Here is a 12,552-nt window from a genome sequence, read left to right as displayed (position 1 = left end):
TCAAATAAACATTGAAGTTAATGTCAAATAGCTTAAAAATATTAACTGGAGTGCATGGCGCCTGAAAAAAAGACATTTGATGTTAATGGGCCCGATTGGCTAGCTTCACACGATGACTTTGTTAAGCTCTTATCTTGGGGTGATTGCTAGAGAGATTGGCCAGAAACTTGGGTCGATGCAATGTTCCGGAACGAACTCCTTCCTCAGAAGGAAAAAGGATTAATGGTATAATAATAAAATTATTTATTTATATATATATATATATAATAATTAGGGTACATTTATTTTAACTATTTTTGATATCTAAGATGAGTCAGAGGGCTGCTCTGTGGATAATACAATATTGTAGAAGAGTAAAATAATACTTTTTATTTGTTATACAAAATATGTAGGATTTTTAAAATTATGGAATATAAGAATTTATTATTTGAAAAAATGACTAAGAAAATAAATTTCACTACCTAAATTATAAAATTTGTAAATAGTTGGTTAAATCAATGAAATTTCTTTCTTTATACATTTGAATAACTTATAACTTATCTAATATTATTACGAACACATACGTATATATCTGGCTTCTAAAAAAATTGAATTTTTACATTGCCTTACAAAATCTTAATTTGTAAATATCATCATAGGTATTTAAAAACTCACTATTTTGTCATGTATAAAGTTTGGCAAAACGTAAATCGGGTTTAGAATTTTCTCATTAAAACTAGTCTTTGTAACAGTGTATTTACATAAAAGTAGCTTTTCCTATAATATCACACACTATTGTGTTTTTCAGTTTGCAGCTGAAAAACATTATGCATTTGGGTTTCCTATTACTATGTACATTTTTGTTATGGGAGAATCCATCAACTATGTAAGGCTTTTTAGGAGGGTGGGGGGTTTCAAAAAAATCTTCCGAATCTTCTACTATTTTTTACATTTTATGAAATCTCCTGAAACCCCTAAAAATATCTGCATTCCTTTAATATCTCTTGAACTATTCAAAATTTTGGTAACTCAATTTTTTAAAATGATTTAAAAATATTCCTTGAAATCCTATGAATTCCCTGGCAATCGTACGTAATCCCTCGAAATCTCTTTCAAAAGATTGAGCCTCCTGAAAATTCACTGAAATCATTTTAAAACTCTTGAAATACTTTAAAGATTGTTTAATCTCCATGAAATATTTTTAAATCTTTGAAATCTTGAAAATCCAATAAAAATCCTTTAAAAATGGTTAAAATTCTTTAAAATCCGCGAAATATTTTGAAATATTGATGAGATTCCTTGAAATGCCTACAATCTTTTAAAAGCCATTAAAATCCCTCGAAATCCCTTAAAATACTTATTAATATTTGGAAATTTAATGATATTTCGCTAAATCTATTTAAATTGTACTGTAACATATATCTATAATATATCTATAATCCGTGGATATGCTTTTGAATGTTTTCAAGTCTCTTAAAATCCTTCGAAACTGTGAAATCGTAAAAACCTAGTTAAATTTCTAAAAATATGTTCAAATTCTTTAAAATCCCTTTAAATATCTGCGAATCTTTTTCGACCCTGTAAAAATTTCTTTTAATTTGTTTAAATCTTCGAAATCCCATGAAAAGCGTTTGAAACCCTTTAAAATTCGTTAAAATACTTCGTTATCTCTTGCAATCCTTTAAAATCCTGTAATCTCTTTTCAAAATTGAATAAATCCCTCAAAATGTTTAAATGCTGTAATGTTCTTTGAAATTTTATGAATTCCATGGACGTCGTACATAATCTCTAGAAATCTCTTTAAAACGATAAAATACTCTGGAAATCTTTTGAAATCCTTCCAAAATTTGTGAAAATCCCATAAAATTCTTTAAGGTTTCGTGACATCCTTTAAAATAGTTTAAAAATTTTCAAAACGCCATAGAAGTCCCTTAAAATCTAGAAAACAACATTAATCGGTTAAGATATTGAAATCTCCTTTAATATTAAAAACATTACGAGATGTGTTGAAAATTTTGAAACCTCCTTAAAATTCATTAAAAATTTTACATAAATCTCTAAAATCCGTGAAAAATTTGCAAATCCCTTAAAAATTAAGAATTTTTTCGAATATCGTTTAAAATCGTATGAATTTCATGGACATCGTACATAATCTCTTGAAATTCCTTTTTAAAGATTTAGTTGTCTGAAAATCCCTTAAAATCCTTGAACTCTGTCGCATGGTGCCACACCTGGTTTTTAAGTATTTTTCGCATATTTTTAAACAAATTTCAAGAACAACCTTTGTACACATGAAACGTAATAGTCACTAATGAACAATAGTGAATTAACTAAAGATAACGTCTTTAGAGGGTTTTCGATCGCTGATTAAGAATCTAAAGTAAAAACTCAAAATTACGGACCCAACATAACGGAAATTTGGTTAAAAATAAGTCTCATGGCTACAAAGTGGTTTTTTGGGAGTTTCTTGGGTCGCTGATTATAAATCTGAACTAAAAATTCCATAATTAAAAGTAACGCGTTCAGTATGGCGACCTAAACAATAAAAAATTTGTCTCGTGGTTTAAAAATTGGGTCCTCATGGTTTTTTTTTGGGTCGCTGATTACGAATCTGATATTAAAATTCCAAAATTTAAAACGGCCGATACAATATGGAGGCAAAAAATAAAAAAATTGGTCCCGTGGCTTAAAATGGGCCTTAAGCGATTTTTTTGGTGGCTAATCACGAATCTGAATTCAAAAGTTCAATTTTAAAAATTGCTGATCCAGTGTGGTTGACAACTAATTTAAAAATAAGCATTGTATCCGTCATTTTGAATTTTGACATTTTAAATTCAGATTCGTAATCAGCGCCCCAAAAAACCATAAGGACCCATTTTAAAGCCATAGGGCTTGCTTTTACATTTTTTTTCCGCCACCTTAGATTTGTCATTTTGCATGCTAAAATTCTTTTGAAAATTTCCCCATTTTATAGCCATGGGAATTTTTTACATATTTTCCCGCCATATTGGATCCGCCATTTTTAATTTTAGAATTTTTACTTCAGTATCGTAATCAGCGACCTAAAAGTGTCCTAAGGACCCATTAGCAAGCCACGGGACTAATTATTCATTTTTTTGTCGCTATATTGTATACACCATTTTGAATTTTGTAATTATCACTCCAGATTCGTAGGCAGCGCTCCACCAAACCCTTAAGCATCCATTTAGAAACCACGAAACTTATTTTTGCATTGTTTTTGGCCACACTGGATCTGCTATTTTAAACTTTGAAAATTTCAAAAATTTCATTCCAATTTCCTAATCAGCGACCCCAGAAACCTTCTGTGCATAAAGTTTCGACCAATTCGTATGCGACGAACAATTTATTTTTTAAAGAGTTAAAAACTCTGGAAATACCTTTAAAGCTTTTGAGGTTGCGTGAAATTCTTTAAAATTCTCAAAATTCCATAAAAACCCTTTAAATCTCTTAAAAATGTTTAAAATCTCTAAATTACCGTGAAATGTGTCGAAATATTACGAGATCGCTTGAAATCCTTGAATCCCTTCAAATATGCCTTAAAACTTTGTAAAAAGCCATGAAACTTACTCGACATACCTGAAAATTCTTTATTGTATTTGGAGATCCTTTCAAAAACCGTTACATGTTTTGAAATCTTACAAAATCCTCTAAAATCGAACGTTTTGAATGTTTTCAAATCTCTTAAAAACCATTATAATTCCTTCGAAATTATTGAGATCTTTGCAAATATTTTTCAATCTTCTAAAACTTCTTTTTAAACTCCTTTCAATCTTCGAAATCGCGTTAAAATCAAGTTTCAAGTTGATGATGCATATGTATCATTTTGAAAAAGTTCGAGACTTTCCCGAAAGATAATCAAATGGGATTAAACTGTCATATAGAGATCAATAATCCAATATACCATGGAATATTTTGAAGTTTCATGTACAAAGAACATAATTTATATATTTTAAATTAATATTTTTAATGTTAAAACGATTATAAAAATTAATAATTTTTAAAGAACAAGAAAAAATATGCCTAAGCCTAGATTTGAACCGGGAACGCCACGTTCCCTGAGTGGAGCGTTAACCAATTACGCCACCGCCTCAGCAGATCTTTTCTTATTCTCCAATGCTACTTTCATAGATAGTGGCGTTCCCGGTTCAAATACGGGCTGAGGCAGGTTTTTTCATATTTTTCAAAAATTATTTGTCCGTAGTAATCGCTTTAATATAGAAAATTATTTTACTTAATAATTTAAAAACGCGTACATTAAAATCTTTAAATGTTAATCAAAACTTCCAAATAATAATGTGATATATTCTTGATATGTTGGATAAAAATGATAGATCTTACATAAGAAATGGGGGAGGGGGTCGCAAAAATCTGATTGATAGTAGGGTGGAGGGGGTCTGAAATTAAAAAAATCATCCTTACATAATTAATAGAAGTTCCCTTTAGGAATATAACTTAGCCTTTATAGTAACAAATGGATTATTTACAACAAGTAGAATCATTTTGCTCATGTGACGCAGAAACACGTATTTTTCATATTTGTACGTATCCAGTTCATGTATCTTGAGACTCTTGTATAAACCCCAGGATACCCGGCTCGTCCACATCCTACTCCCCAAGATACGATTCCTGTAAAGAATGAATAAAAATTATCCTAGTTTCTACCTGATCCTGAGATCGAGAGACGAGCGGGAAAAAATCGAGAAATGACCGGGAATTCGATTCAGCGATCGGGGTTTTCGTGCAAATATACACACATGTGAATTAAAAGTGAAAAGTAATACTGCAAAATGAATCAATCTACATTTTGTTCTAAATAAGATTATCGGGTAGAAAATTATAAATACAGCGAAACCCTTTAGCAGCCCTCCCTTCTATAACCCTTCCGAGAATCGATGCCGCGCCGCAGGCTGGTGTAACAGGAGTTGCGCGGGGTGCGAGGGACCTGCGGTTGTCACTCAGGCGAGCACTCAGGCGTGAAAAAACAAAAGCGGAGCGGGTTATAATGAGTTTTGTTCCCACCCACCGTCAGCCCCAAAATCGGTGCTATGGAAGAGTTTCACTGTAATTCAAATGTACATCCTTGCCCAAGGAATTTTCTTATAGCTCCTTTTGCCGATTATACAGAAAATGATTATTGATTGTATCACGCGGGACCAAAATGACAAGTTTTCCCTTAACTTTGGGGCGCTCATTCCGAATCCAAAACCGAAATATTAATATAAGGTCAAGTTTTTGCAAAAATTGAGGGTTAGCGCGTTTTTAGATATTAAGAAAAGATTGTGGAGGGCGAACTAGCCCTTGGAGATACTTCCGATAAGAATTAAAGTAAAGGTTAAAGCTTGTACTTTAAGATGACTATGTAAAAAAACATCACAATTTAGGCCCTATTAGAAGTCTTTAAAACATCTGATTCATGCTCTAGATTCATTGAAAAATGCGCAAAAACGTACATTTTCTCGAAAAGATCCATCTCCATTTTCTCAAAAGTAAATAATTTTTTTAATTAAACCATTTTTTGCTTTATTTAGCAACTAATAATCTAGAAACTATATTCTCAGTTTTAAATTAAGTTATAAATTTGGCTTTTTAATTATTGTCTAAATTAGTAAAACGCACGAATCAGCCTCAAAATATAAGTTTCCTCGTTCACTTATTCGGAACTGGTTGCCTCTTTTAATAAAACTCTTTTCGCCTCCATTCAATGCCTGGTAGTCTATAGAAATTAAATGATCGGTTTTCATTTAAACTAAAGCTTAATGTTTTCAGAACTTTTTTGTTTCTCTTAAAAATTGGCAAAATGTGGGGAGATTCGTTTTGCTGTGCTACCCTTTCAGTGCTTTCATATATTTTATTACTTTAATTCTGATTTGAAACAGGGAATTAGTGGAAAAATAATAATTCTGACTTTGGATAGAGAATTTTTCAAAAGAATGATATAAATAAAAGAAACCTAAAAAGGGCAATTGTTTACTAGGATGACTTTTTCCGAATTCTGGAATACATGCTTTGAAACCTTTTGGAAAATTTTATTTGTAGCCCAGAATTAAAATATCGTTCGGAGAAGAGCCAAAAAGTTTCATATTTTTCCCATGAAAACCACAAAATATCTAAAAAAAATAAATCTGTAAAAATGACGTTCGTACCAAATATATTCGCAAATGAGATTTCCAAGGTAAATTAAAAAATGAGTTATAAATTTTCCAATAATATTGATTATTTGTAACTTTTGATCCTGGATAAAAGGTAGGCTGTGACAGAACTTCCCCCTTATCTTTTTCCACTTAAAAATTTGTCACCTTAAATAACAACGTTTCAATAAACGTATATAATTAATAATGAAAAATATAATTGATTTAACATATTATAAGTTTGATATAGATTACAGGGACTTTTTATTCTAATATTTCAAATTATTCCACTTTTAAATATTAAAATTAATCAAGAATTAGTGAAATTTATTAAAATAATTTAAATCTATTAATATATAACATTAATGAAATCTTTTATCGATTCACATTTCTTTCAATATACTGCATATCTTTATATATTCCTTCATTCTGAAATTTTATTTGAAAACAAAATTTTAATAATAAATTGTTTTTCATTATTCAGGTGTTTTTTAAAAATATTTTTTGAGATTACTTTTAATTAATTTGGAATTCATCCTTATATTCCGGGAGCCAGCGACAATCTTTTGTCAATCATTTCCTTCTGCCTAATACTTTGAGGAATGCTTCAGATAGGTGTGTTGTAAGCATTGTTAGCGTCAGCTGCGGCAGTTTGGGTGGGTGGGGAAATGACAGTCGCCCCAACGTGTTTGCAAAGTAATCCCGAATATATAAAATATATAGTAAAAATATAAAATACAAATAAACATAATTGCTAAAGTGCGTAATGTTGTGAATTTTTTCAAAAGTTTTATTCAGGTGTCAACTGTACTTCAAAATGAAATCGAAAACTGGTTAATAATTTTTTTTTAATACTGAATCATTCTAATAATTTATTTAGAGTAATTTTTTATTTTGTACCTCTCTGCACAATTTTTAAAATATATTTTACAGAAATCGAATTCGCACAGTAAAATTATTCATTTTCATAATAATATTTAAAGTTGTAGTTTATTATTATATTCTTTGTAAGTGTATTTAAGAACTTTAATGTCATAATCTTCAAAAATTTCTCACTTCTAGAATGAAAACTTCTAATTTGAAATTTAAACTTTTAAATTGAAAGAATCACCTTCTGAAAATGGTACAGTCTTTGAATTTTTTTTAATAATCATACGCAGGATGGCGACTTAACCGGGCCACCGGGAAATATAGGAAAAAGACCGGGAATTTAATTAAAAAACCAAGCATTTATTTCAGTTTGTTTAAAAAATAGAGCCAAGTACCAATTACGAGGCAAGTAATTTTCCTTCTCACCGAAAAAATGCATTTCTAACTAAAATGATAAATATTAAACAGTTATCCTTCAACTTTGAACACACAAAAAAAAGAATTATTAAACATGAAGATTAACTTGCAAAGAAAAAGATATTTTACTACAAAAAAAATCTAGTTTTGACCAAATATGTGGATTCTCAACGGAATAGCTGAATTTAAATTTTCAATTAACAAAGACAAATTTTTACCTCCATTGTTGAATTTTGAACAAGAAAAGAATAATTTTCAGCCAAAAATGGACATTCAAACTTTCAGTTCAAGGAAATAATTTTCAACAAAACTGATATAAATTCTTAATTTTTAAATTAAATTCCCGGTGTTTTTCTGATCTTTCCCGGTTTCCCGGCTAAGTCGCCACCCTGCGTATGATTGTTAAAAAAATTAATTTAAGGACTGTACCATTTTCAGAATGTAATGCTTTCAATTCAAAAGTTTAAATTTCAAATTAGAAGTTTTCATTCTAGAAGTGAGAAAGTTTTGAAGGTTATGCCATTTGAGTTCTTCAATGCACTTACAAATAATATAATAATGAACTACAACTTCAATTATCATTATGAAAATGAGTAATTTTACCGTGCGAATTCTATTTCCGTAAAATATATTTAATAAATTGTGCAGAGGGGTAAGAATGAAAAATTAATCTAAATAAATTACGAGGTGTGTTAAAAAAATAAGGTGACTTTATGGTTTTCTCAAAAAATATTCCTTCATTCCTCAATATTTATGTTGTCCCCTTCAAAGTAATCCCCCTCAGATATAAGACACTTGTTCCAACGCTTTTTCCAATCATCGAAGCACTTCTGATAATCATTTTGTGGTATAGCCTTGAGTTCTTTCAGTGATGCAGTTTTTATCTCCTCAATCGTTGAAAATCGATGTCCTTTCATAGGTCTCTTCAGTTTCGGGAAAAGAAAAAAGTCACTGGGGGTCAAATCCGGTGAATATGGAGGCTGAGGCATGACTGTGGTGCTGTTTTTGGTCGGATCTTTTGATCAAAATTAAGCAGTTGTGGAACAAATTTCGCTGACACACGTCTCATGCCCAAAACGTCCGAAAAGATAGCATGGAATGAGCCAACCGATATGCAAACATCTTCAGCAACTTCTCTGATGGTAATTCGGCGATTTTTCAACACCATTTCTTCCACTGCTTGAACGTTTTCATCTGTTGTTGACGTGCTGGGACGTCCAGGGCGAGGTTCGTCTTCTACATTCTCTCGGCCTTCTTGGAACAGCTTGTACCACTTTTACACATTTTTCTTATTCAGAGTAGACTCACTGTATGCAACTGCCAACATTTCAAGAGTTTTAGAGAACTGGATTCCATTTTTCACACAAAATTTGATGCAAACTCTTTGCTCCATTTTTTCGAAAGAAGAAAATCGCCGAACACAACAAACCCTTCTAACCTTTTACGTTTCTGCCAGAAAAACAACACGAGCTATATAGTCAAAACTGTGAACATATGATTGTGACGAGTGTATCAACACAAAACAACAAAAAATTTAAAACTTGAATGTACGTAGCCCGCGAAAATTTAAAAGTCACCTTACTTTTTGAACACACCTCGTATTAGCATAATTCAGTATTAAAAAAAATTATTTATAATCGTTTTACGATTTTCTTAATAATAAATAAAATATTTTAAATTCATTTAACGTTCGCTTTGAAATACAGTTGAAATGTGCATAAAAGTTTCAAAACAATTTACAACATGACGCACTCCAGCAATTATTTTTATTTGCATTTTGTACTTCTACATATTTTATGTACTTGGGATAACTTTCCATATATTATTTTCTTCTGCTTCAAAATGTATGAGGTAATAGTCGACATAATACTTGAAATAATAAACAAAGTCAGCTGGCTGTATGTGGGTGGAAAACCCGTGAGCTAACCTATTATATATTGCCGAGCGTCGCTCACGAGAAATTGCACTGCCTCAGCTGACGGGTTTTCCACCCACGTATAGCCAGCTGACGATTATTTTTATAAAAAATACCTATGTCATTATCAGCTGACGAAGTTTTAAGCACAAAGGAAATTATTGCATTAATTTTTTTGTTTACATGTTTCCAATAACCAGCTGACGGGTTTTCCACCTGCATAGAGCCAGTTGACGGTTTTTTTTCGTTTAAATATTATCTGAAGCATTCCCCAAAGTATTAGGCGGAAGGAAATTGGTCGCAAAAAACTGTCGCTGGCTCCGGGACTATTAATTCTTATCTTAATTCTTAAAACCTAAAAAATCGTAAAAGTCAGCAAAGTAAACTATCACTAAGTGAAATCCACGTAAATAATTACAATTATCATGAATTTGAACATAGAATTTTCGAAAAGAATTATAATTTTAAGTGGCGATGTAGAATCTTAGTTAGGAAATATAATTTTGAAGTATGGGAAATGGAATTTCAGTGAAGAACGATAATTTTTCACCTTGGGACAAAATATTTTAATAAAGAATTCTAATTTTGATTTTGGACAGGAAATTTCAGTAAAGAAATATAATTTTAAGGGGGTATATAATTTAAGTTAAGAATTATATGTCAGGGCAGGGAGTTTCCGTAAAGTATTGTAATTTGACTTGGAACCGGAAATTTTTGACACGGAAAGATCACTTAAAGCAGGATAATTTTGGCTTTTGAACAGGAAGTATCATGAAAAATGATAATTTTTTCTTTAGTGAGGTCATTTTGGACAAGGAATGGGAGATTTGGGAAAATAACATTAATTTGTAGAAATCAAAATATAATTTTTTTGTAACAATAGCCCTGTTCCAAGTCAGAATTACTCCTGGTTTCAAATCAGAGTGTTTGAATTTATAGATGATTTTTTTTATAAATAAAAATCTACTCGAATTTTAAACTTCTCTTTTAAAATTTAGAAATAGGGAGTTCCTATCTTTCTGAATTATAATGGAAAATGTCTGAACATTAACAGATAAATTTTAACAATGAATTTTGAAATTTTGGAAATTAACTTTAATTCTCATTTGTTTAAAGGGAATTTACAAAAACAACCCCGTCTTAACCCATTAACGCTCAAAAGACCGAAAAACTAAGCTTAACTTTGCTGATGCAGTTGTGGTAATAAAACATGTCGCATATGTTTGAAACTCAGCATAATTACGTTTTCAAGACCGCTCTACAAGATAAAGTTGTCAAAATAATTGCTCGTTTACCCGGAAATTCAATATGGCGGCATTTGTAACAAAAAAACACGGAAAAATTTAAGACAAAAAATATTGGCTGCTGGATTTCGTATCGAAAAATTTTTTTCATGCGACAAAATTGGTGCAAAAAAGTGCACAAACACATTGACCTTTCGAAAAATGTGAAATAACAACTTTGAAATTCAAGATAGAGGTCTAAAAATGGCGAATTTAAAAAATAAGAAATTGTTATTTTTACCCTCAAGTGACGACAATGATTTTGTCTATTACCCAAACAACCTATATATTTTTTTTCATTGTTTTTCGGGTCACTTATTACAAATATGGCTGCGAAATTGCAAAATGTATTTATTTAAACTATTTGTTTAAACAAATTATTCGGAAGAATTAGATTGTTCACATGATGCATATGCTTTTCATGGTTATTGGGTCCGCTGAGTACGAATCTTTCGTCAAATTTTTGCAAAATCAATTTGCAAAATCAATGTGTTTAAACTATTTTATAAATAATTTTTTTACCAATTGTTGCAATATTAAAGTATTTGCAAGATGCATATGATTTCATTGGTTGTTGTGTCCCCTGAGTACGAATCTGGCGTCAGAGTTGCAAAATCAATGTGTTGAAACAATTTTTTTAACAAATTGTTGCAATATTCCTTTCTGTCAGCCGCCTTATGTAACGTTTACCAACTGTCACCGCGTGGAGACCGAGGGATAGACAGATTTTTTTCATTTTTTTGTACCTTTCTTATTTTGTTTTTTATTATTTTTTTTAATTAAATTTTTATTTTATTTTAATGTACACGTTAAATACGGCGGCTGACAGAAAGGAATATTGCAACAATTTGTTAAAAAATTGTTTAAACACATTGATTTTGTGAGTCTGATGCCAGATTCGTACTCTGCGGACACAAAAACCAACAAAACCCTATGCATCTTGCAAAAACTTCAATATTGCAATAATTTGTTACAAAATTATTTCAGAACTTGTTTAAACACATTGATTTTGCAAATTTACACATTGATTTTGCAAATTTGACGCCAGATTCGTACTCAGCGGACCCAAAAACTATGAAAAGCAAATGCATCAATTCAACAATCTAATTTTTTAGGATAATTTGTTTAAACAAATAGTTTTAAAAAATTTATTTTGAAATTTCGCGGTCAGATTTGTAATAAGTGACCTGGAAACCATGAAAAATTTATATAGGTTATTTGGGTAATAGTAAAATTCATTGCCGTCACTTGAAGGTAGAAATAACAATTTCTTTTTTTAAATTCGCCATTTTGAGACATCCATCTTGAATTTCAAAGCCGTTGTTTTACATTTTTCGAAAGTTCAATATGTTTGTGCACTTTTGTATACCAATTTTATTGCATGCGAAACATTTTTCGATACGAAATTCAGTAGCCAAAATTTTTTGTCTTAAATTTCTCCGTTTTTTTGTTATAAATTCCGCCATATTGAATTTCCTGGTAAACGAGCAATTATTTTGACAACTTCATCTTGGAAATTAAAGCCATACACGGGGTTAGACACCCTGATTATGAAAATTGTGAGGAAATAAGGAATACCTTAATTTAAAGCTTGTCTTGTAAACATAAAATGGAATATTAAAAAAATTATTCTTAGAAAAATATGAATTAATGTTGGTTTACAAAACTAAAAAAGAAAATTCTAAATGAAATCGCACCTGCTAATTCTAATTTATCACCGTCTTGTACAAGTAGGGGACCACCACTGTCACCTTGACACGAGTCTTGGAAACCACGGCCAGCGCATATCATGTTATCGGTGATGCGATTAGCACGATATTTCATTTTTCGACATTGTGTAAGAGTGTAAATTGGAACTTGAACTTCATGAACTTCACCAGGAAGCATTCCTCCTTCCTTTGTTCTTCCCCAGCCTACAACTGTTCCTTCTTTTCCCCCA

At 30.8% G+C, this 12,552-nt stretch overlaps 1 protein-coding gene across 1 annotated transcript in view; it reads right to left on the bottom strand.

The window, feature by feature from the left end:
- Window positions 1-290: 290 nt before the first annotated feature.
- Window positions 291-12,552, bottom strand: part of LOC117171270 (trypsin-1-like) — a 26,246-nt gene continuing 13,984 nt past the window's right edge. Inside the window, exons 5-6 of the mRNA XM_033358404.1 lie at window positions 12,311-12,552; window positions 291-4,626 (exon numbers count right to left, since the gene is read on the bottom strand). The exon at window positions 12,311-12,552 is cut by the window's right edge and continues 9 nt beyond it. Coding sequence (XP_033214295.1) covers window positions 4,505-4,626; window positions 12,311-12,552 — 364 coding nt within the window. The 3' untranslated portion in view covers window positions 291-4,504. The remainder of the gene's footprint in view (window positions 4,627-12,310) is intronic.

Source organism: Belonocnema kinseyi, chromosome 4, assembly GCF_010883055.1.
Source record: "Belonocnema kinseyi isolate 2016_QV_RU_SX_M_011 chromosome 4, B_treatae_v1, whole genome shotgun sequence".
NCBI lineage: Eukaryota > Metazoa > Arthropoda > Insecta > Hymenoptera > Cynipidae > Belonocnema > Belonocnema kinseyi.
Note: the sequence above shows the minus strand (reverse complement) of the source record. Positions and strands in the feature narration are given on the sequence as shown.